The sequence below is a fragment of the Eleutherodactylus coqui genome, chromosome 5 (genome assembly GCF_035609145.1).
Source record: "Eleutherodactylus coqui strain aEleCoq1 chromosome 5, aEleCoq1.hap1, whole genome shotgun sequence".
Classification (NCBI taxonomy): domain Eukaryota; kingdom Metazoa; phylum Chordata; class Amphibia; order Anura; family Eleutherodactylidae; genus Eleutherodactylus; species Eleutherodactylus coqui.
The window spans coordinates 247,345,022-247,371,323 of NC_089841.1; the positions used below are offsets into that span (position 1 = coordinate 247,345,022).

Below are 26,302 nucleotides of genomic sequence, written 5' to 3' on the forward strand. Positions count from 1 at the left end.
GAAGGCCGCCTTCTATTTTGTTGATGGCTGTTTTTCCCCCGCACATTAGTTCAATGTGAGCTTATCGCTGGAGCTTTGTAGAAAAGCCTCTATTGAGAGGAGCTTTAGCTGACAATACTTATGTACAGAACATGCGTTTGTTTTGTGCACTATTTCCCAGTGAGCTAATTGGTTTGCAATTTCCAACAGATGGCATATGCCCAGCCAGAGGATGGCAGAGTGTAAAATACAGCCGGATCAACCAGCCATGAGGAACATCAGCATGTCTCTAGAATGAGGATTTAGGAAATTTAGGAATCACAGCCAGGAAACATAGGATTCCCCTTAGTTGAGCCGGTATGTTAAACTAAACAATCTTACATGAGCCAAACTACAGATCCATAATACTGCACCTATAGGAACACACATTGTCAAACCAATCCCTCCCCTAGAGAAGAAGTTGTCGGATGGAGTGAAGCTTCGTCTGTGTGATTGTAAAGTGGAAATAAGTGATTACAATATCAGAGCAATAAAAGAATTTATTGCGGAAAACTGAGCTTGGATACAAGATGTGATACAGGCAGCACGGGGACTCTAGTACCCTGTTGTACCGCCTCTAGCTTGGATACAAGCATGGAGGCTCTAGTGCCCTGTTGTACCACCTCTAGCTTGGATACAAGATGTGATACAGGCGAGTATGGAGGCTCTAGTACCCTGTTGTACCGCCTCTAGCTTGGATACAAGATGTGATGCATGCGGGCACGGGGACTCTAGTACCTTGTTGTACCACCTCTAGATTAGATACAGGATGTAATATGGGCGGAATAGAGGCTCTAGTACCCTGTTGTACCGCCTCTAGCTTAGATATAAGATGTAATATGGGAGGCATGGGGACTCTAGTATCCTGTTGTAGTGCCTCCAGCTTGGATACAAGATGTGATACGGACAGGCATGGAGACTCTAGTACCCTGTTGTACCACCTCTAGCTTGGATACAAGATTTGATACGGGTGGCATGGGGACTCTAGTACTCTGTTTTACTGCCTCCAGCTTGGATACAAGATGTGATAAAGGTGGCATGGAGGCTCTAGTACCCTGTTGTACCGCCTCTAGCTTGGATACAAGATGTGATGCATGCGGGCACGGGGACTCTAGTACCTTGTTGTACCACCTCTAGATTGAATACAAGATGTAATATGGGCGGGATAGAGGCTCTAGTACCCTGTTGTACCGCCTCTAGCTGGGATATAAGATGTAATATGGGAGGCATGGAGACTCTAGAACCCTGTTGTACTGCCTTTGCATGGATACAAGATGTGATACGGGAGGCATGGGGACTCTAGTACCCTGTTGTACCGCCTCTAGCATGGATACAAGATGTGATACGGGAGGCATGGGGACTCTAGTACCCTGTTGTACCGCCTCTAGCTTGGATATAAGATGTAATATGGGAGGCATGGAGACTCTAGAACCCTGTTGTACTGCCTTTGCATGGATACAAGATGTGATACGGAAGCAATGGGGACTCTAGTACCCTGTTGTACCGCCTCTAGCATGGATACAAGATGTGATACGGAAGCAATGGGGACTCTAGTACCCTGTTGTACCGCCTCTAGCTTGTATATAAGATGTAATATGGGAGGCATGGAGGCTCTAGTACCCTGTTCTACTGCCTTTGCATGGATACAAGATGTGATACGGGAGGCATGGGGCCTCTAGTACCCTGTTCTACTGCCTTTGCATGGATACAAGATGTGATACGGGAGGCATGGGGACTCTAGTACCCTGTTGTACCGCCTCTAGCATGGATACAAGATGTGATACGGGAGGCATGGGGACTCTAGTACCCTTTTTTACTGCCTCCAGCTTGGATGCAAGATGTAATATGGGTGGGCATGGAGGCTCTAGTACCCTGTTGTACCACATATTGTATGGTATGTTGATCCATATTTATTGTAACTGAGCCTCTAGATTGTGTAAGCTCATAGGCTGTTAAAAAAGGGTGTCCCAGATGTTCCCATACATGTTCTATTGGCGATAAATCTGGCGACCGAGCAGCCCCAGAAGTGTGACAATGTTGTGGGCACATTCTTGTGACCCCATTATATGTGCGGCCGAGCATTATCCTGCTGCCTCTTGGAAGCCGCCATGAGAAGAACACATGTGGCTGCAGGATGTCCTGAACATATCACTGAGCCGTCATTGTCCATCGTACCACTACTAGGGGTGACCAACTGTTGTATGCGATGACCCCCCTTCCCCAGACCATCACACCAGCAGTGGGAGTAGTGTGCCACTTCACAATAAAGGCAGGATTGAGGAGCTCATCCCTAGGTCTCCATATACTCCTCCCTCCCCGCTGTTTCCTGCACCACTGCTATCACCTATAGGATAGGTGATAAAAGTCTAATTAGTGGTGGTCTTACCGCTGAGACCCCCGCTGATCCCAAGAATAAGGGGCTTATGTCCCCCTCTCCTCTTTAGGAAAAGCCGAACGTCTGTACTCAGCTATTTCCGTCAGCCCCACTAAAATGAATGTAGTGGAACCATGAATGCTTGGCAACTCTTACATTCAGTCTCCTCCTCACTGTGGGAGGTGCAGTGATCCCACACTGACGATAAGAGGCGTACCCCAGTTCTCGGGATCAGTGGGGTCTTACCCTACCGATTAGGCTTTTATCACTCATCCTACAGATAGATGATAAAAGTACATTTTGGGAATACCTCTTAAAAAAACATGGAAGAAAGCAAGAGATGTATATATTGTTGAGTGGCGTAAACATCCAACCCTTCAACCAGCGGACACATTCCATCTCAGGCCAGTCTCACATGACCAGATTTGCACTGTGGAATCCGTGATCGCCACCCACACTGTCGATCCGCGAAATTCCGCATGCATTCAGAAAATTCCAGTTTCAATAGCATGCAGCGCTATTTCTGATGCAACAGAACCTCCGAACGTCAAACTAACCTAATGTAATCATCCCAAGTCATGTCACTTCAGGTCAAAGAAATGACAAATACAATATATTTAATAACTTCCTACATGAGTCCTGATCATAAACACCGGCTACAATATGACATCCACATGACAATATTGTAAAGGCATCCTCCACCCATACAAATATAAGGCCCTTTCAGATAATACTTATTTTATATAGATTGCTGAGAATGTGACGAGTTCCTTGTACCACTTTCTACACTTCAGCCAGTTTGTGGGTGAAGAGATGACGACCGAAAGCCTGAAGCTCCCCTGGCCTGCAGACATGCAAGTAGACATTCTCACACAAAATCATTTTGTCTGCAAACCTTTGCAATTCATATTTTCTTGTCTTCCCACATCAAATAAATCCCTCTTCCATTTCTGAAATGATTGTAGCTTTCAACCATCAGGCAGGGAAGCCCACAACATACAAAAGGAAGGGGGCCTCCGCTTTATTGCATAACGGGGGACTAAGAACCTCTTCTGTAAATCAGACACTGAAATATGTCCCATTCTACCTAGTACAAAGTATATCCCATATACCCTACTTGCATCACTTGGTGGCAAATATGTCCAAAAACTGGATTCCAACAAACCCAGTAACATAATATATTAACTGGAAAAAGACATATGTCCATCCAGTTCAGCCTATTACCCCCAATGTTGATCCAGAGGAAGGCAAAACAAAAGAAACTCAATGAGGTAGAAGCCAATTTTCACCAATTAGGGAAAAAGATTCTTCCCGACTCCAATCTGGCAATCAGAACAATTCCCGGATCAACAGCCCTTCTGAAGTAATTAGTGACAATAATAACATTTACCACAAAATGAAGTTAAAGGACCGTTGGTTTGAAATTACTAGTCTTTGAAAATTAAAATTTTGGCAAGGCTTTCATGCTGCCTGCTTACCTGGTGCTGTTTTGTAGGATGCAGTTCTTGTTGACACTACAGGGGCAATTCTACTTGATGGACTCGGTGGCCCTTGCAAGCTTTGTCTTTGCCTTTGCTTTTTTAATTCCTGTTCTCTTTCTTGTGCAGCTCTTATCTCTTCTTCAATCATGGATAGTGTTCTCTGCTTCTTTGACCTCAGTTTAAAAGGTCCGACAGTTATCTCAGGTTCTTGTGTTGCCAAGATGGAAGCAGTGCTTCTTAGCTCAGCAGCTTGGGAGTATTTGCTGAAGTAACTTTCGTGCTTACTTTCTTCGATAGGGTCCTCATCCATTACAGCTGGAATAGATAAAGGTTCGAGAGCTTTAGCTTGATGGGTTTCAAGTTGCTCCGGAATCTTTGGTGTCACTGTAACTCCTCTGGTCTCTTGCACTGGTGAAGAAACCTGAGGTGGCTCAAATAAGGTGTCATCCTTGCTCTCTGAGCTTAGTGGTCTCCTAGTATCACTTACTATCACTTTTTGTTCTTCTGGCTTCTCTTTGGTTTCATCGACTTTCTCTGTGAAATGTTCTAGTTTCCCACAGTCTGCCAACCCAGCCTTTTCAGCAAGAGCCTGCTGGATTACATTATGTACAAATATACCAGCTTGGTATTCTAACTGATCATCTGAAAGAACAGAATCATTCAGCATGGAGGATGGAGAATAAAAACCTTGATCGCTAAATGATTTGGAGACCCCTTCCACTGAGTAATCAGAAGGTGTGTCCTTAAGGGGTGTTTGGAGTTGTGAAAATTCTTCCAGGGAATGGTCATGTAGGGTATTAATAGTTTCATTTGATGCACCGCTGTCACTGATATTGTCCATACTAAAATCATTCGAAAGTGTTTCCATGACTGTAGTGTCCTGAGATTTAACAGACAAATCATCTAAACCGGAGTCCAGCTCCTCTGGGAGAGAAGACACAGTCACTGATTTTACAAAACGGTCTGAAATATCAATATCATCATCTTTCACTACTGTAAATGTTGCTGTGGCACTTTCGAAATCAGGGTCTTCCACTGATATTTTCCTAGATTGCTCGGCTGATGATTGGTCCTGGGTATTGCAATCTACCGTTTCCACTTTCACCAATGAAATCTCATTGGGTCTGACCATTTCAACACATGGACTTGATGGATCAGTCACTATGACAGAAGACTGAGGTTTATTGGTGTGATGCACTTTGTAGAATGGCTTCACTGTAAAAAGATTGGATGATCTCTTTGGTGGTCCTTTGATACTGGTCTGGTTTGTATTTTCCATATTCAAGAACTGTTTCCTTGCTGCTGAGAAGTCTATTTGCGCAGTCACAATGTCTTCCTTGTTAACAGAAGTTAGCTCTGTAGGTGCAAACATTGGAGGGTGACTTTTAAAAGCTGGTGGAGACGTCCCTTGCTGCTGTTTTTGTTTCCTCTCGATATACTTCAGATGTGATTCCAGATGCTCAGAATCCAGCTGTTCCTCTATAGTTTTTTCTTGAGGGGGGTTCCACCACTTCGTTGCAATGCCAGGGTTTTTTTTCACAGCCTGACTTCTGATCAGTTCAAGTCTTTCCTTTTCTAATTCGACAACTTCCTCTGAAGGCCTCACTTTCTTAACCCTGTAATGTTCCTTCTCATTCAGATCTTCAAATAATTTGGATGGCTTTTTATCCTCATGGAATGCTCGAAGCTCAAACTTTGCTTCTTTTTTAATTACCTTTGGTAGATTATCGCCATCCCTAGATGACCTCCGCGAACTATTTGAAGAATTTGGGCTTACGGGGTATGTAAACACATCAGTGTGATCATCTTTCAATTCGCCTTTAGAATACCCATTAATTTTAATTGGTTCCATGCTCTCCGCAGATCCACTTAACTCCACAACTGGCAGGGGCTTACGTTCCACTGCTATTATATCCATATTGGGAGTGGAACAATCATTCGTAACACTGACGTAAGGACCTGAGCCATCAACAATTATAGTCGTAGATTCAGCTGGAGAAAGGGATCCGTTAAAAGGGTTTTCTGTTGCAGTATCACAACAGTTAGCTTCCAGGACTTCATCTAGATATCTTATCTCTTTTGCAACATCGCTGTCCAATGATTCATGTCTGTCCTTAAGTCCGTTCTGGTTCGTTGGTGTAGGGAGTAGTACATTTTGATTGTCTACATCGGGGGTGACTAATACAACTCCTTTAGGCTCTGAGGCCTGGACCTCCAACTCCATAGTTTCACTGCTGGTTAGGATAATATCTATAGGTTTGGAATAATTGGCACTGTTTTTATCTTTATCCTTCTTCAGCTTAATTTCATCCTCTGGGATCTGTGGTCTCTAAAAGAGGAAAAAAAAGTATTAGATATGAGGGGAAACTGCAGTAATCATCAAAAACGTTACAGTTTGTCATGAAATAAAGAATGTATCACAATGACAAACCTCAGTCCATCATGAATGCAGCAGCTACAACTTTTGTTATATTTATGCTTTGATCTCTTAAAGGGGTTGTCCCGCGCCGAAACGGTTTTTTTTTTTTTTCAAACCCCCCCCCCCCGTTCGGCGCGAGACAACCCCGATGCAGGGACCTAAAGAAAGCTTACCGGAGCGCTTACCTGAATCCCCGCGCTCCGGTGACTTCTATACTTACCGGTGAAGATGGCCGCCGGGATCCTCTTCCTCCGTGGACCGCAGCTCTTCTGTGCGGTCCATTGCCGATTCCAGCCTCCTGATTGGCTGGAATCGGCACGTGACGGGGCGGAGCTACACGGAGCCGGCATCCTGCACGAGAGGCTCCATTGAAGAAAGCAGAAGACCCGGACTGCGCAAGCGCGGCTAATTTGGCCATCAGAGGCCGAAAATTAGTCCGAAACCATGGAGACGAGGACGCCAGCAACGGAGCAGGTAAGTATAAAACTTTTTATAACTTCTGTATGGCTCATAATTAATGCACAATGTATATTACAAAGTGCATTAATATGGCCATACAGAAGTGTATAGACCCACTTGCTGCTGCGGGACAACCCCTTTAAGTTCTTACATTGGTTGCCACTTTTACTACACTGCAACGCCTTCTGCAACGCTCTACATCTCTGGTCTCATCTTCATCTATTAATTCCCCTTGCTGACGGGATGTGACCCTTCCTATTCGGACACGGTGATCACTGAGGGGACAATGTTCAGCTATGTTGGGACAAACGCCCAACTGGTGACAATTAGATGTCAATTTATTCATACATTCCAGGAGCAATAACAGAGGAACAGCACAGAGATCTAGGAAATATGATCCAAGATTGTTCTTCTGCTGGGAATATAAGTACTTACTAGCATAGACATGTCAGGAGAGCAGACAGGTCCTCTTTAGAGATGAGCGAGCATACTCGCTAAGGGCAATTGCTCGATCGAGCATTGCCCTTAGCGAGTATCTGCCCGCTCGGGAGCAAAGATTCGTCTGCCGGCGCCGGGCGGGGAGAAACGGAGGGGAGATCTCTCTCTCCTTCTCTCACCCCCACTCCTCCCTGCTCATGGCCACAACTCACCTGTCATCCGCCACCCGCACCTTCTCTGCCGAGCAGGGAGATACTCGCTAAGGACAATGCTCGATCGAGAGGGAGGGGGAGAGGAATAAGGAGAGGGAGAGGGAGGGGGAGAGAAAAATAAAAAAAAGCATGGCACCAAGTGGCCCACATACGAAAATGCTCGAGTCTCCCATTGTAGTCAATGGGGTTCGTTACTTGAGTAGAGCTCCTTCACTCTCGCGCAGCCTGTTTAGACAGGCAGATACATCGTTGGTTCGTTCAAATGAGAATCGTTCAGTTTTGTTCAGCTTTTATATTCACTGTCTAACCCCTCAATGACGCGGACCCTTTTTTCTTCTATTTTTGTTTTTTCCTCTTCCCTTTTAAAAAATCGTAACACCTTTCTTCATCCATCGCCGTCGCTGTATGAGGGCTTGTTTTTTGCGGGACGAGTTGTATTTTTCAATGGTGATATTTAATGTACCATATAATGTACTGAAAAATGTGAGTAGAGTAAAGCGAAAAAAAAATAAAAAATATTCCACCATCTTTCAGTGCGCCTTGTTTCTACGGCGCACAAACTGCAATAGAAATGACATGATAACTTTATTCTATGGGTCAGTATGATTACTACGATACCAAAGTTGTATAGTTTTTTGTATTTTTTTGCTGCACTACTTTTATTTTTTTTTTAGACAATTAGTTTTTTACTATTATTCTCTGCCGCCATCTTCTGCGCACAATAACTTTTTTATTTTTCTGCCAATGTCGTTGTGCGAGGGCTCATTTTTTGAAGGACGTCCTGTGGTTTGCATTCGTACCATTTCGGAATACATACGACTTTTTGATCGCTTTTTATTGCATTTTTTCTGGGAAACCGGGTGATTGAAAAAGTGCATTTCTGGCGTTCTTTATTTTTATTTTTTTTGGACGTTGTTCACCGTGCGGGGTAAATAATGCGCTATTTTGATAGATCGGACTTTTATGGACGCGGCCATACCAAATATGTATTTTTGTTTTAGGAGTTAGAAATTTTTTTTTATTATAGATATGGCAAAAAGGAGGGTGATTTTTTTTTTTTTACAATTAGTAAAACTTTTGATTTTATTTTTACTTTTTTTTTAAGCCCTCCCAGGGGACCACAACTAGTGATGCTTTGATTGCTCCTGCAGCATGATATAATGCCATAGCATTACATCTTACTGCAATCTGACAAGCAGTTTATCAAACCACCCCACGGGGATGGCTTGATAGGCAGTCTGCTAAGGCGGCCCTGGGGCCTTTAAGAAGGATCCCAGCTGCCATGACACCTGCACGTCTTCCTGCGCTCTCATCGGCATTTAAAGGGTTAATAGCCACGAACTGCTAATTAATGTATAGGATGAACGATGAGCAAAAAGAGACCGATTCTTGTCCGTCGTTCAGTCGCTGGCTGCGTTTAGATCGAACAATCGATCGCTTTCCCTCAATTGAAAACATTTTTGAATGATAATCGTTCCGTCTAAAAGCACTTGTAGTAAAGAAAAAGATCCTTCACCAACGCCATTAATTGTTAAAGTTTACAGTCAAGGGACATCATGATGAATGTAAATATAGAGGGTTTATCTCAAACCGCAAACCACTGGCAACAAAATCAATATGGGGGCGGAAACAGGCTGAACCGGATGGACGTTTGTCTTCTTTCACCCTAACATACTATATTGCTATGTAAGAGGCCAGAGTAATGGCACAATAACATGTAACAATGCGCTCAAAATTGGTTCAAACTAACGAATCTGAGCAATAATCGTGCCGTGTAAATGCAAAAAAAAAAATGCTCACTATTTTCAGTCAGCACTAGAGTTGAGCGAACGTACTCTGCCGAGCTTGATGATCGTTCGAGTATTAGCGTACTCGATGGCGCTCATTACTCGAACGAGCATCAAATCGTGTTGGACCCCGCCCCAGTTTTTGGCTCCTCCCTGCTGTGACGTGCCTGTTTTGGCCCCTCCCCGCCACAGCGAGCGTCATTGGCAATTTTTTCTCTGGCAGGAGGGGAAGAGAGAGACGGGGGAGGGAGAGACGGGGGAGGGAGAGACGGGGGAGGGAGAGACGGGGGGAGGGAGAGACGGGGGGAGGGAGAGACGGGGGGAGGGAGAGACGGGGGGAGGGAGAGACGGGGGGAGGGAGAGACGGGGGGAGGGAGAGACGGGGGGAGGGAGAGACGGGGGGAGGGAGAGACGGGGGGAGGGAGAGACGGGGGGAGGGAGAGACGGGGGGGAGGGAGAGACGGGGGGGAGGGAGAGACGGGGGGAGGGAGAGACGGGGGAGGGAGAGAGAGAGAGAGAGAACGAACTAAGAAAAAAAAAAAAGCTTGTGACCTGGCGTCAAACATACAAAAATGCTCGAGTCTCCCATTATAGTCAATGGGGTTCGTTACTCGAGTAGAGCTCTCGAATTTTACAAAATGCTGGACTCTAATAACGCGGACCCGAGCATTTGGGTGCTCGCTCATTTCTAGTCAGCACAAAAACTATCACTGGATCACTGGCTTCTCATTCCGTGTAAATGCTCCTCACATAGAAGGTGAAGTGCTGCACGAGAAGCCAGCCTGAACCAAGCGGAGCAGCGGCGAAGTCTGTCTGTCTAAACACTCTGCACGAACGCTAACGACCTTAGTGCTCATGCAGTCGTTTAGCAGACTGACGTCCCGTATAAAAGGGCCAGAAGGCTGCTTTCACATCTGTGTCGGGGGTTCCGTTTTCCTGCTCCGTTCCTGGAGCAGAAAATGGGAATCCCCTGGCCAAATGGATCCGTCTTATGAAGGAACCGAACAGCACCGAATGCTCCCCATTGACTCTAATGGGGTCCGTTTGGTTTCTGCTCCGCTGCCCTGCATTTTACTGGACGAAAAAGTGCGGCATGCAGCGCTATTTCTTCTGGTATTTTGCGGCAGATCTGCCATGGAGCTTCCAGCCTAGATGTGAAAGCAGCCTAAACTTGACCACATAAAACCAAGCTTAACTTGTAACAGAATGACTGTAAGAGAGCAGGCTGTGTCTTGGCATGAGCAGATGGGAAGATGGAACAATGCCTCTATAGAGCCACCTATTAGAAAGGCAGCAGTTCTGGAAGTCAATATCAGACCTTTTAACAAGCCTAATAACTATGACTGGGAATAGAAGTCATACATTTCCCGGAGGAGCACGTATGGCCTCACAAGCCTCCTCACCAGGTGCTCACCCTAAGAAGCCATACCATTCCCGGCCTGTGTCATGGGAATGAATGGCCACCAATTGTACATGATGTTCACTTATGATGAAACAGCAGACAGATATAGCAGGATAAACTGTGAAGTGGAGAGCGCTGGACTTTCTGCTCAGATTCAGTGAAATGCTGCAAAAATGAAAGGCCAGTTCTTAACGGAATAGATGGATAATGACCCAAACTCTAGTAAAGGGAACCTATCAACTACTTTTAGCCATATAAGATAAGCCTATGAGAGTTGGTGACTCGCTGGGTTCGATGATGTAAATGTTAACCTCCCCCCTTCCTCCCCTGGTATTCACCTGTGTCACCGCTGAAAGTCGACTGCTAAATGCATTGAGCGGCTAGCTAAGTAGTCCGTCCGTTCTAATTTTATAATGGGCGGACTACACTGAGCGGCAGCTTTCAGTGATGACACCGGGGGAATAACTCCCATTTATAATTGAGGCAAGGATAACACTTACATCCCCGGACTCAGTGGGTCGCCTACTCGCCGCCTATAAGCTTAGGTTATGGGGCTACAAGTAGGTGGCAGAGCCTCTTTAAGGCTAAGAAATCAAATATTCTCCAATGACCTCAACCTGGATGAGCAGCGCTTCACTTACTGAAGAAAAGTCAGAAATAAGCAACAAACCGAAAGCAGCTACAGAGCAAAGGAAACTCGGCATCCGGTGATGCTCACGCGTTCCAGACTTCAGGCAGGTCGGAGTTAACCCAACTGAACTAAACGTGAAAGTCCACACTTCAGTCACACTGATGGTTTTGTTTTACATTCATTGTGAACATATACGAAAGGCTAAATTCAGAAAATTGTGTCACTGTCCAAATACTACTGGACTTGATTATTAGGCTGGGTTCACACACACCGGAATCCCGGCGGAAATCTCACACTTTGGCCACAGCGAAAAACTGTGAGATTTCCAACAGGAAAAGTGCTGCTTCAAAACCCGCGGCCTGGCTGCTCGCTTTTCCGCTGCGGCCAGCGCTTCCATAGAGGAGAGCGCAACCGCAGCCGAATAAAAAAAATGGACATACTGCAGCTGGCGAATCTGCGCCGCAGTGCCGGCTTTGCCGCGACAGATTCGCCGTCCCGCGTAGACAAGATTTCTGAGAAATCTCATCCACATGGCTGACTAATCCCGGGATTAGCGTCCGCAGGCGGATTTGCTGCGGCGAAATTCAAGACGGAATTTCCACAGCAAAGCCGCCCTGTGTGAACCCAGCCTAAGTTACTACTTTTTTCTTGTTATAGTGCTTTGAAGTCCTTGCATTAACCCTTTCCAATCCACTGTCTGACGTCTGAAGACATTCTGATTGAAGGCAGTACAGCTCCGATGTCGGAAGATGTCCGGCAGGGTATTCTTACTATATATTACTGACCGCTCTGTTGTCGGGGGCCTCTCCAACATGTCCCATACTGCAGTGCTGGCTCTAGCCAGCAGATGGCGCCATTGTGTAATGGCAAAAAGAGAAAGCCCCCTAGGAAACCCTGAATACAAAATTGGATTGCAAAGGGTTAACATATGACAAAATAGGACAGTTGAGGCTGTTCGGTCATTGCATACGGTTGATTTCTTGAATAAAATAGAAAGCATTAACGGGATTTTGTCATTAAAACAAACCCCATCCCCCAGCTGGGCCAAGCCTAAAATGAAAAAAAAAAACTGAGGTAGAATCACCCCTTTTGCAATCCAAGACGCAACTGACAGCCACCACCGGTATTGGCAGTGACTTCCAGGTAGATGGTAGGGCAAAAACACATGACTGCTGTGGCCAATCAGAGGCTGTAGTGTCACATTCCCAAACTTCTGGCATTATGACACCCAGGATGTGAGCGCTATGATTGCTGGCAATGGGCACATGCTTCCGCCTGGATGTCTACCAGAAACGGGTGAGAATACCCCAGGCAGACATCGGGGTATTCTCGAAAAACTCTGGTCTTTAAAGGGACCGTACTTGGAATCTTTCACTGGTTTCTGTTTATTCCCACTAATGTCCCACATCCCCAGTTACTCGTCGTCCTCCATATTCACAGAGGTGTAGCTAAATACCTACGCATGGACATGTTTTTAAATCCTGCAAATCCGACTCTTTAGCATTCCATGTATTATTTATATTTCCTCGCTGTCTCCTATCTCCTTGTATTGTGCGGGCTTTGTTTAGTTGCGGATGAATATTCCATCTTCCCAGAATAGAAAATTGGTTCAGCTGACACTTAGTTTGAGTGATGAGCGATCCTCCAATTGTGGTGTATGCATACGGAATATCTGGTGTCCGCTAATAGCTTTATAGAAAGACACCGCATCGCGGGGATGGATGCAGGAGGGGTAAGCAGTCCGAGACATGCTATATACAACGAGAAATCCCAACGGCTTTAGCTTCCAGAACATTAAAGTAGAAACACACCGCAGTCCACAAAAGACCCCGATAAGGCATCCCTGTACTGACTGCAAGCATTTCAGAAATAATAATAAAGGGCATGTCTCACACAGATAACGCCTTTTAAGTAGAAACTGCTAACAATCACTTGACATTGTGGGGCAAAGTGGCATTTGGTCATACATTCCTTGTGAAGTGGCCGCTGCGGGCAGAATGTGGTATGACATGTTGACTATTAAAAATGCATAAATGAATGATTCGAATGTGTTCCGGCGGCCATTTTTGCAAAACGGACAACGAGAAGTGCAACCAAATTAGTTGTCACTTTCAGTAAGTACTGATCTTGTTGATCGGGATGTGATTGTGAGATGTTAAGGACCTTTGCTCCCCTATGTACATGTATTCTTTGTAGGAGATTAGTGTATTATCTCAAACTGTCACCTTCTTCACTGACAGCAAAGGCCTATTAATGTCAGTGAAGTAACTGACCAGCAACTGTACATGGCAGACCCAGAAGTCTTGATTATGCCTCCAACTGCCATATCAACCATAAGCCCCCAAGATCAGATCGTGTAGGTGCCTATACAAAGAAGGATGGATCCTCCCTCTCCAAATCTTTTACATACCACTGTTTGGATTGACAGCAACATCTATGGGGTTAAAGTGCTGGGATCAGAGCATCTCGGATCGCAGTAGCTTTGGCGAGTCTTGCTGAGGGCACTTCTCGCTACTGATGACCTATCCTCAACAGAATATGGGCATGGGATCTGCCTCCTGGGACCTTGAGCCAGTATCTTTGTGTAGTCAGCTGTTTTGCTGCAGGAAGAAGACAGCTCCATACATGTGCAGTGGCCTGAATTGGTATTGCAGTTGGGTCTTGTTTGCTTCAGTAGCAGTCAGCCTGCATCAACAACTTAGGCCATTGCGCAATGTACGGAGCTATCTGCTTCCTGCAGCAAAACAGTTCAGTACACAAAGACAGCAGCCCAGGTAAACAGGTGATCCCTGCGGGTCCCAGTTGGTAGACCCCAGAGAATCTTCTATTGATGACGCTTCTTTAGGATAGATCATCGATAGCTAGAAGTGGGAGGACCTCTTTAGAGCAGCGCATGCCCATGTTCTGGATTTCTTTCATGGCTCTGCTAGAAAACTGTTGGTTCACACATCTCAAATCATCTTTCTCACAGTCCTTGACGCCCAAACCATTCAACGTTTCAAAGACATTATAGCAGAACCTCCACTATGGAATAACCCCACCCTTTCGGCCATGAGTTCGGTAGCAGATCCCCATTACTGGGTGGGATTAGGGATAAACAGCATTGGCAGACATGTATAGGGCCAATTTGTTTATCTTTTATACTCCATTACATGAGGACTGGCAAACATCTCATTTGTAGTTGTTCAGATCCTTTCAACTGCAACATGCAGCAAATGCTCAATTCGCTGCTGCTGCAATCCAGATCACTAAATACCCCATTATAGGAATTATTAGATCCCAACGCCCTAAAGGATTGATCTCTGTGTTATATACACATTTGCTGTTGGCCAAAATTATTCACACCCCATTGACAGCTCAAAAAAATGGCAAGCTACTATTCCAGAACTAACATTAGAGGATTGGCAAGATGAGCTAGAGTCCCATTAATGGGTATTGGTTTCAATGGAAGCCGTCAACGCAGAAACCGAACATGCTACGATTTTCCCTCCGCGGGCGGAAAATCCCAACGGATTTCCGCTCATGGACATGGAAAAGCAATTTTCTATAACATGTCTATGGCCATATTTGCTGCGGAATCCGGAGGCGGGCGGCTGCTTCAGGTTCTGCAATGCAAATCCGCCCGTGTGCATTGGGCCTTATTGTTATTTTCATGATGCGGTGTGCTCACATCATGGACAAAGGAATCTGGAAGATTAATTTGATCCCAAGTTTATTGTCGTCATACCACTAATGATATGTGAAATAAAAAAAACGTACCTCTAACCTATTGTTTTTGAGCACAATCCACTCAACCCTAAAAAGGAGTTACGGCGGTAGCCAAAAGTAGTTTGCTTTATATAGTTATTATATTTGTTTTACTATTACTTCATTGCCAACAAAAACCGAAAAAGGGGGCTTGTTAGTTCAAAGTAATTTAAATATATCGCTGCAGGTAAACAGAATAGGATTGCCCAACTGTCTCTAACGCTAATATCTTATCATGCCATTCGTCGGCGAACATCCTGAGTGACCCGTGTGGCGTGCGGAGAGGTGATTGAACAGTCGTAGATTTCTTATGTCCACGAAAATCTTCAATGTAGCCTTTATTTACCTCTATAATGCATTCTAAGCACCTCTGTGAAATACATGCAGGATATGCGGCATAATATACATTCCAGTACATACCAGTCATTAAGGATCCATTAACATTTTCTGGCTTGGGACCTCACATCAGCCTAGTTTGTTCTTAATTGCTTTTTAATGAGCTATGAAAGCCAGACCACATGCAGAATAGGGACATTGCTTTCAAATAAGCAATAATACCAGCCTTGTGTGGGGGTAGAATTAACTCAGTTTAACTTTCCAAGATCCCCTTTGGTGAGTATTGGATAAATAGAAGCCCAGATTACAATAAACACTAATGAGTGTGTAGCCCTCAATTTAAAGGGAGCCTGCCATGGAAAACTTAGTGTAATAATTTTTTCCTGAGCAGAACACAGTCCTAAGCTCTCACTCACGACCTAAAGGTTGCGAGTTCAATCCCTGAATGGTTCAGGTAGCCGGCTCAAGGTTGACTCGCCTTCCGAGGTCGGTAAAATGAGTACCCAGCTTGGTGGGGGGGGTAATAAATAAATAACTTGAAAGTGCTGTGGAATAAGTTTTACTTTTTTTACTCACTCGGGGTTTAGAAGTCCAAGAGGCGGTCTTATTAATGACTGATAGCTATGCACAGTTATGCAGGGCAGGCTGTCAATCACTGATAGGACCGCCCACTGGACTCCAAAGCCAAAAACAAGCAAGGTTGTAAATTAATACATTCCAAATTATACTGAACCCTTTCCCGCAAAACTATATATGAATGGGCTCTACTCTTCCTACTCTATAATTGGACACAAATTGGATTGACTTCTCAAAGTGACAGGATTAAGTTTAACACATAAGTATTAACCCCTTAACAGCACAGGATGTACATTTAGGTCTTTGGTGTGCGAGGTTTATATGGAGCAGGATCGTTAGAAGTGCTAACGCTGATCGCAGCTGTTAACCCTCTAAATGCCATGTCAACTCACAGAGGCACTTAAATCATTGTTCGGGGGTCCCAAACAGACCTCCCGCGAAACAATCACAGGGTGAGGTTTGGTTACCATGGCAGCAGGCTGCCATGAATAAAAGCCTATGAAGGAGTGCCTGTGGCATGCCTTTATAGACTGGCTGTCAAATGCGATACTATACTATATGAGCGATCAAATGATAGCAAGTTCAATTCCCCGATGGGGACTTAAAAAAAGTATAAAGTATTTTTTCTAATTATTGGAAAAAACTAAAAGTAAAGGTTAAAAAAAACCTTTTGCCATATTAATGAAAAAAAAATAAAATCATATTTAGTATTGTTGTATCCATAAAAGTTTAATCTATCAAAGCAACACATTATTTATCCCGCATGGTGAACATCATCAGAAAAAAAAAAAGATCGCCATAAGTGCACATTTTTAGTCACACCATCTCCAAGAAAAAAATGAACAAAAAGCAATCGAAAAAGTCACATGAACTCCAAAATTGTAGCAATAGAAACTACAGGACTTCCCACAAAAAAATGGCTGTCACATAATACAACTGATGGCATAAAGTTGGCCATTTATTCACAAATGTCTAGTAGGAATAACAAAGGAACGGAATAAGTTTGAGCAGTGAGAAAGGATGCTGCAGAATTGTTATATTATAGGAAATATAGGTATTTACTAAAACAGACATGTCAGGAATCCTGTCCAAGTTACATAGGAAACCCAACATGCTGTGAAACAGGGGTCCCCAACTTCAGTTCTCAGGGACCACCAACAGGTCATGTTTTCAGGATATCCTATGGTAAGAACACCTGTGGCAATGTCTGAGGCACCGACAATAATTACATCACCTGTGCAACACTGAGGAAATCCTGAAAACATGACCTGTTGGAGGTCCCTGAGGACTGGAGTTGGGAAACACTGCTGTAAAATAACAAAACAGCTGATACTCATCGCACCCCATCCCTGCTCATTACCCACCTCTCTGCTGACATCTTTATAGGCTGCAGTCAGCCTGAGCCATCTACAAACAAGCTGTTGCAGCCAGTGATGGTGCTAAGTGCTGTCTTTGGCTGTAGCAGCAGGTGTATGGGACGTCATAGGCTGACTGCCGCCTGTACACAACAGAGTGGAGTCTGAAGCCAGTGGTGAGGGACGAGCGGTAGGCACTGTTGTATCTTGTCTACACCGAAAGTATAGACATGGGTTAGCCGGGGATAGCAATAGGTAAGGGCCAGGCTGACAGCTGTACATTCCCCTCTGGCATGTACACTTACTAGCAGCGACCCTGTGACTTTCCCCCCGCCGGTGGTCTTAGACTTTTACAGCTGACGAATCCTGCCGACCCTGTTAGTGTCCTGCTGGCGGCGGCGGGGTGGCATCTCCGCTCCCCTCTCACATTTGCGCATGTCTCCCATGGTGTCCTCCATCCACGCTGAATCAGGGGCCTCCTCCCTCCCCACCATCTCACATGGTCACATTCCGTCCGCTCTGAGCCGCCTCCGAACGGTGCTGTTCTGGGCCCTGCTGTGCTGGCTCATCGGCGCTGCAGCCAGCAATGCTGTCGCTCTCCCTGTTCTCCCTGCGCCTCAGGGCCGGCTCTGCTTCCAGCGGCATGTCTGTGTGTGGGGGCCGGGAAAATGAGGCAGGAGGTGCAGCTCAGGAGAGCACGTCTACAGCAGCCAATCAGCCGCTGGGGGCGTGTCCTTCAACTCAGCACTGCAAAAGCATGTCTCCACCCATTATTCTGGTGGAGACAAGATACAACAGTACCCAAGTGGTATCAATAGTTTTGTTATTTTACACCATGGAGGACCCCTTAGGTTGCCCTTTCATAATAACTCAGACAACCCCCTTAGCAGTGATTATATAGCCAGCAAATGAAAATCTGTTGTGTGCTGTTTTTTTCTTTCTGCTGTTCTCACTTACATGTGTAAACAAAATAATCTGCTGCTCCACGGAAGCCTCCAGTAAGCTGCTGTTACCGGATCTCTCACTCCTAATATACAGCGTTACATCCAATAGTATCTTGCAAAAGGTGGGCTTAATACCAGCATAATGCCCCCTACAGTCCAATTCCTTCGTCTAATTTCACACAGGCGAGTGCGATATCGGGCCATGAAATTCGGCCTTATATCACGCTCGCCAACATGCGATATCCCCGCGAATGCAATTTCTTTTTTGCGTTTAAATCACTTTAAACGGCAGAGGGTCATGGAGTGTTTCCCATTGTTTTCAATGGGTAAACCTTGCATCGCATCACATTGTACTCGTGTGAACCTCGCGCACCATGCGATGCTGTGTCGGCCCCATTGAAAACAACAGGCGATACATTCCAAGGAAACACCCAAACACAGGACATGCAGGGAAAAAAGAAAAAAGAAAAAAAAAAACATCGCTCATGTGTATGACTCCAGAATAGGATTCATAATTGTGCAAGATTTGTGCGTCTCACAGCGCCGTATAAAAAGGGCCTTAAAGAATTAAAACCAGCTACAACTATTAGGCATTAATTTGCTAGTCAGACTATTTGAACATTCAGGGGTTTATAAGCAGGTAATTGCGTGTCATACACCTATCCAGAGGTAGATCTTTATAGTAAATTTACTTTAGAGGTCACATGCATCAGATTGATGGGTTCAGTCCATGGGACCACAGAGATCCTGAGAACAATGGTGCTGGATCCTCTTTCATGACAGAGAGAAGGCCATGAGTGCCCAGTCACACTGTCCAATAGTCTAGGAGAGATCCGGAACCGTTCGCGTGAGATGTAGCAGAGGGAAATTATTTTGCAGATGTTATCTTGGTGCGGCAATGTGTACTCAGAGCTATTATACAGGAACAGCAGTCAGCCTACTACTATTACCGTATATGAACGCAGAGCATTAGAATGGAGCGCTAATATTGTGGCCCTAGGGCTGGTTCACACAAATTTGTACAGCGTATTACGCACGCAAGTTTTGCTAGCATAATATGCAACGAATAGAGCCCATTGATTTCGAGAGGTTGGTTCACGTGGGCATATTCATTCATGTGATCATGTGAAAAAAATATGTGGCATGACCTATCTTGGTGCGCATTTGAACAATGCAAAAGCCCATTGAAATCAATGGACATGCGTAAATGCCCAGAAATGCACTCCAATACGTCCATGTGAACAAGCCCTGAAAGAGTTAATTAACAAACTCAGCACTGCTACATGCATATAAGAATCCAAACAACCACCCAGGAAATTAGAGTTCAGAATACTCGGTAATAATAACTATGTTTAAGGGCGCATTCACACGGGCTTATTTAGGCAGCGTATTGACGGGCCGAAATATACTATTGCTCTGCGCTATTCTGCCTATCGGCAGTCTTTTTACTCGCGTAAATGCTCGGCGTATTTATACCCATAAAACAGAACGCACGAAATCGCATGGATTCTGTGCATAAATACGCAGCATATAGACAGGTTTCCTGTGGATTTTGCGTGGATTTCCATAGCCAATTGATTTCAATGTATAATGCGCACCGAGATAGGACATACCGCGTATTTTTCATTAAAAAATCATGAAATAACTGCGTATTATGTGTGCAAAAACTATGCGCATAATACACTATGTAAATACGCCAGTGTGAATGCACCCCAAGTTAGAGACCCCCTCTATAACTCCAGAGCCTTGATTAAAAGCATTAAAGACCATTCCATAATAGACAAAGAGAGATGCAGGCAGCACTCCTGTATTAACAAGCCATACTACGTTTCAGCTCTCTCGGGGGCCTTTCTCAGAGCACATTGTAGGGTTTATCAATGATTGTAACAAAGTCATTATTGATACATTTGCTACTTCGATTTTAAAGTAGCATCACTTAATAGCAGTTCATCTCTTTTTATAGCCTTGGCCCATTCTCGCATCTGTAAGTATCCCCCAGCGATAGCACTCAGCTGCTGTTTCAGTGTAGCTGCTCACTATGAAGTGATGTAAGTGTGACTAAGCCTCAGACTGCTGTCTGCCCAGAACACAGAGGATAAGACCCACCACACAAGGCTCATTTTCACTTTCTGTATCTGGAAATTGAACAAAACGTAGTAAAGTTCCTGTGTGGTTGCCTTTACCCACAACAGCGATGAATTCATATAGAGAAGAGTAAAATCAGGCTCTTCCTTAAGTTATGGCTGACTGATAGATAAAAGAAACAATGTAACAAAGTAAACAATGTATCCAAACAGCACAAGAAAATGTAGCAAGTACAGAAGAACTCTACACTGTACTGAGCAATGTAAAGAAAGTACACACACACTCAGCTACTCAAGAACTCATCGGCTCATCTTAAGACACATGGTGAGAAGCCTTTAGCTCATCACATTCAGTAAAGAAGAAGGAATATAGCGCTAGAGAAGTAAAACTTACCCCAGATCTTGGAATATATCCACTTTCTAGGCAGCCCCAATCCTCCTCTCCCACAAAAGCCTCTTCTCTAGACTTCCAAATCAAAATTCCATCCCTGCTTTCTTGCAAGGAATGATGTCACAGGAATGGGGGCTGGGATATACAAAAAGAGGGCAGCCCTGCCTTCAAGTCAGTTTATACAATGAGACCCTTCTAAAACTACTGAAAAAAGCAGTGTGCATGAGGGGCGGAGAAGGCAAAGGAAATCCAGGCCTCCGCTTTACATACACAAGCATGTTATTTAAGGCTGTGTGACAGCGTCTGTCTACATTATACCCTGTCCTGTATTAGACTAAGGGAGGAACAGGGATTTCTCCGTAGATTTCATTGACAGATGTGAACTTTAAACGTGGAAATTACTAAGGCGCAGTCTAAAATATATATCCCAGAGCCAGAGGGTGGAGGAAAGGAAGTTCAGCAGAATATTTCTATTGTGATCGGGAAGTTAGAAAGGATGCAGACTGTGCTTACTTCACTGGCTTTATCCACAGATCGTGGCTATAGCGAGCTGGATATTTCATTATTATATACAAGTACAAAAGTGTTAGACAGATGGAGGAGAATACTGCAAAGTGAGAATGCTTTCAAAAATAGAGGTGTTAATAGTTTATATTTGTCAATTAAAAAAAATGCAAAGGGACTGAACAGAAGAGAAATCTAAAATCACATCAGTACTTGGTGTGACCACCATCTGTCCTCAAAACAGCACCAATTCTTTACATCAAGTCAGGGTCAAGTATATGATTAACCAATTATACCACATAGGTGATATTGATCAACATTTCCATATGTATATTCAAACACAGTCATTAACAGAAGCAGCTGTGTAGGAGCTTAAAACGGGGTGAGAAACAGCCAAACTCTGCTACAAAGGTGAGATTGTGGAAGACAGTTACAGATCATACACCATGGCAAGACTTAGCACAGCAACAAGATACAAGGTAGTTAAACAGCATCAGTAAGGTCTCTCTCAGGCAAGAGTTTCAAAACAGACTGGGGTTTCCTGATGTGATATTCAAACTCTTTTGAAGAAGCACAAATAAATGAGCAAAATCTAGAACCATAGACATAGTGGTAGACCAAGAAAACTTAGTGCAGAAGATGAAAGACACATTGTGCTTACTTTCCTTAGAAATCAGAAGATGTCTAGTAGTGCCACCAGCTCAGAACGGCTAATAACCAGTAGGACCCAAATACACCCATCTACTGTTTGGAGATGTTTGACCAAAAGTTGTCTTCACAGGAGAATTGCAGCCAAAAAGCAATATCTTCACTGTGGACCTAAGTGACTCAAGTATGCAGGAAGCCATAGGAACTGGGGTGCAGAAAAATGGCAGCAGGTGCCCAGGACTGATGAGCCAAAATTTGAAATATCTGGCTATAACAGAAGGCAGTTTGTTCATCGAAGAGCTGGAGGGTGGTACAATGATGAGTGTTTGCAGGCAGCAGTGAAGTATGGTGGAGAGCGGTACAATAATGAATGTCTGCTGGTAGCAGTGAAGCATGGGGAGAGCGGTACAATAATGAGTCTCTGCAGGCAGCAGTGAAGCATGGTGGAGAGCGGTACAATGATGAATGTCTGCAGGCAGCAGTAAAGCATGATGGAGAGCGGTACAATAATGAGTGCCTGCTGGCAGCAGTGAAGCATGGTGGAGAGCAGTACAATAAAGAGTGTCTGCAGGCAGCAGTGAAGCATGGTGGAGAGCAGTACAATGAGTGTCTGCAGGCAGCAGTGAAGCATGGTGGAGAGCAGTACAATCAGTGTCTGCAGGCAGCAGTGAAGCATGGTGGAGAGCGGTACAATAATGAGTTTCTGTAGACAGTAGTGAAGCATGGTCGAGGACGGTACAATAATGAGTGGCTGCAGGCAACAGGGAAGCACGGTGGAGAGTGGTACAATAACGAATGTCTGCAGGCAGCAGGGAAGCACAGTGGAGAGTGGTACAATAATGAGCGTCTGCAGGCAGCAGCGAAGCATGGTGGAGAGCGGTACAATAATGGGTTTCTATAGGCATCAGTGAAGCATGGTGGAGGGTGGTACAACAAAGAGTGTCTGCAGGCAGCAGTGAAGCATGGTGCAGCTGCATTTCAGAAAATGGAGATGGGGATTCGGTCAGGAATAACGGTGTCCTCAATGCTGAGAAATACAAATACTTATCCATCATGCAATATCATCAGGGAGGTGTCTGATTGGTTCTAAATTTATTCTGCAGCAGATCAACAACCCCAAACATCCAGCCAATGTTATTAAGAACTATCTTCAGCGTAAAGAAGAACAAGGAGTCCTGGAAGTGATTATATGGCTCCCATTGAGCCCTGATCTCACATCATCCAGTCTGTGTGACATTACGAGAAGAGACAGAAGGATTGGAGCGAGCCAACATTCACAGAAGATCTGTGTTTAGTTCTCCAAGATATCTGAAGCAACCTCCCTGCCAAGTTCCTTCAAAAACTGTGTGTAAGTGTATGTAGAAGAACTGATGCTTTTTAGAAGGCCACACCAAATATTTATTAGGTTTTGATTTCTCTTTTCTTCGGCCACTTTGCATTTTGATAAGTAAATAATAAACTATTAATACTACTATTTTTAAAAATATGCTTACTTTGTAGCATTTCTCTATAGCTGTATAAAAGTACTGTGTGTGTATATATGACACATACGGTACATACATACACACACATACTATATATTAGTAAATAAAGAAATGATTGTTTGCACCTATGAAGTGAATGTAGCAGAGAGATCATTGCTGCATTATTCTCTCGAGCTGATGCAGATGTATCCTGTATGTTTGCATAGTGGCTCAGGCACACAGCCTGCATCTGCACTTGCTCTTATATGGAAGTTTGTTATCTCTGGAAATGGGAGCACAAGAGAGGCTGCCGGATACATTGGCCCCCACTTATCTTAAAATAATGAAAATGGGACAGGAATAATCTGAGGCTGGACAATGGTATGTCAACCTTATAGACCTGATTGTCAGAGATTCCAGAATACGTCTATATGCAGCTTCAAAGCTAGAAGACCTCTTGTATCTCCTCCGCATTCCTTATAGTCTGTATGCTCTTAAGGGCCATTTACATATAATGTTCAAACGAAGGAATTTGTGCGAGAATCGTCACATCTAACTGCACAGCCATAGTGCGCTATTCACTTACAGTTAGTCGGTCGCTCACTTTCAACCTGAATGAAAATCATCGCTGGATCGCTGACTTCTTGTTGAGTGTTCACATAGAATGTGAAGCACTAAGCCAGGATCTAGCAGGTATCTGCCTGTCTAAGCACTATGAACAAGTGCTAACAGCCCGGCGGTGACGTATGCGCTCGTGCAGTCGTTTAGACAGCTGACGTCTAAACGGGACATTACCTAAAGTATCTTGTATTTGAGCTGTGTATTGCGTGCAAATTTTGGTAAATATTTTGTGGCATCTCCTTCTTGGTTTAGGCGTGGTTTGTTCATCTCTCCTCTATCTTGTGATCACATAGGTTTTTGTGGAAATGTCACAAACCAAGTCTACTAATGTGACCACTAACAATAATACCCTGAGTAAAAGCCCATTTACACGGGATTCTTATCGTTCAGAGCTGTTCAATCCCTGCACTCCTGTGGGTATTTGAACAATAGTTGGCCCGTGTGAATACATGTAGAGACCGAACAACTGAGTGAGAGTTGTTCAGTCGTTCAGTTTCTGCATGCAGAAAAATGAACGAATAGCCATTCAGTCTAAACAGCAGTCGGTCAGTTCTGAACTACTGCCTGCTTACAGTGAATTGAAGCGAGCGGGGAAGGAACGCTCCCCTGCCGCCCCAACTTCATGCTGGCAGCGCTTTCAGCGATACTCGCTCCTGTGTAACAGCAGAGGAGGGAGTTTCACTGGGATGAGTGTCGGGTATCGTTTGACTGACACTCGTCCTGTGCAAATGGGGCTTACAGTACCTTGTAATGAGGCATATTAAGCAAAAGGAACCACGGCTGACACCGCCAAGGGTCTGAATCCAAAGGTACCTTGAAATGTGAATAATCGCTTCAAATAGAGAATTCTGACGATCATCATCCCATGTACTCACTTCGACCACGGGGCATGGAGTGGGAGATTGCTTAGTACTTGCTGGTCTCTTCGTTTCAGCTGACTTAAATGAAGCAACTAGCAAGGGACTTTTCCTAAACAGGAAAAGTTTAACCCCGTAGTGACCAAGCGTTTTTTTCCCCCGCCATCTTTCATTTCGTCTTGTTCCTGTTTAGACTAAACGTTATTGCTCAAAAATTCGTTCAAACGAGCAAAAGTGAACGGTAATCTTCTGGTCTAAATGGAGCCAACGTCCGAACGGCGAACAAGAATCGCTCACTTTTAACCCATCGTTCTCTTCTTTATGCAGGCTTAAAAATCATCGTTGGCTGGCTCTCTTATCGTTCCATTTAACCAGCATTCGCTCAGTTCCTGCAGTTTGAACGTTAGTATGCTCATTCAAACTAGTATCAGCTCATCCAAAAGGACCCTAAGGCCTCATGTCCACGGGGACAGAACCGCAGCGGGTGTCCCGCACGCGTGATCCCCCCCTATAGGAATGCGTTGGACACCCGCAAGTAGTTAAATACCTGCGGATGTCATTTTCCCTTGTGGCGCAGCATGCTCCATTGTAGTGTGGGTCTCCCGCGGGGACAGCTCCCGCAGGCTTCTGTTGAAGCCTATGGAAGCCGTCCGGATCCGCGGCACACCTGCAGCTGAATTCCTCCTCTCCGTCGCGTTAGAGAAGAGTGCATGGCGCATGCGCACGGCACGCTGCCGGTGTGCTGAGCACATCCGCCAAGCTGAAGAAAGAAGATCCGGCCGCGACGGAGGGGAGATCCGCAGCGTTCGGACAGGTAAGTAAATCTTCTTTTTAGGCCTCATGTCCGCGGGAAAGGAGGGACCTGATGTGGGATTCTGCATGAAGAATCCGCGGCGGGCCTGATTTTCCCCGTGGACATGACGCCTTTGTTTCCTCCAGTGATAAAGGGAACCAAGCTGCCAACCAGTTAGTAAATGACGGGGGAGTTTAAAGATTTCCTGATGGGATGCTTGCGAAAGGTGGCAACACATTACTCAAAGTACTCGGATTTCTACTCCTTGGTGAGAAATCAAGAAGGGGACCTTCATTATTGCTTCCTACACCATGATCACTGGTACCTAGTGTCTGCCAACATCTCCTACAGACACAATGGAGCTTTAAGAAAACAAGCCACTCCTTCGTTTGCCTGAAACTTACCATTCTTGAATACAATAACATTTGTCAATCCAAACTACACAGATACTCGAATAAGATACCTGAATTTCTGGCACATCTTGTTCACCGGGACAGCTGAGGTATACAGCATAGACAACATAATGAGCCCATTATCAAACAGCCAGGCTGTAATTCAGAATATTTAGGGGCTGCAGAAATGACACGGCTATCGTGCCAGCCAAAGGCTCCAGACACTTTGGAAGTGTTTTTTTTTTACCACTTCTGATCTTTAAGTTTCTGTCTACAGTGTCGAAGGATGCAATACTATTAGAGCCTATCTGCATGCCCCATCAGTAAGCTGATCAAAGGGGTCTACTGTTACGAAGAGCTACTGACTATA

The 26,302-nt window shown here is 44.7% G+C and overlaps 1 protein-coding gene across 6 annotated transcripts in view; it reads right to left on the reverse strand.

Annotated features, from left to right (window-relative positions):
* Positions 1–26,302, reverse strand: part of PALM2AKAP2 (PALM2 and AKAP2 fusion) — a 251,641-nt gene that overhangs the window by 16,441 nt on the left and 208,898 nt on the right. For 5 of the 6 annotated variants that reach the window (XM_066604444.1, XM_066604443.1, XM_066604442.1 and 2 more), the window contains one exon: positions 3,871–6,202. In XM_066604444.1, coding sequence (XP_066460541.1) covers positions 3,871–6,202 — 2,332 coding nt within the window. Of the gene's footprint in view, positions 1–3,870; positions 6,203–20,657; positions 20,984–26,302 lie in introns of those variants that run through there. The other variant, XM_066604447.1, reaches the window with a different exon arrangement.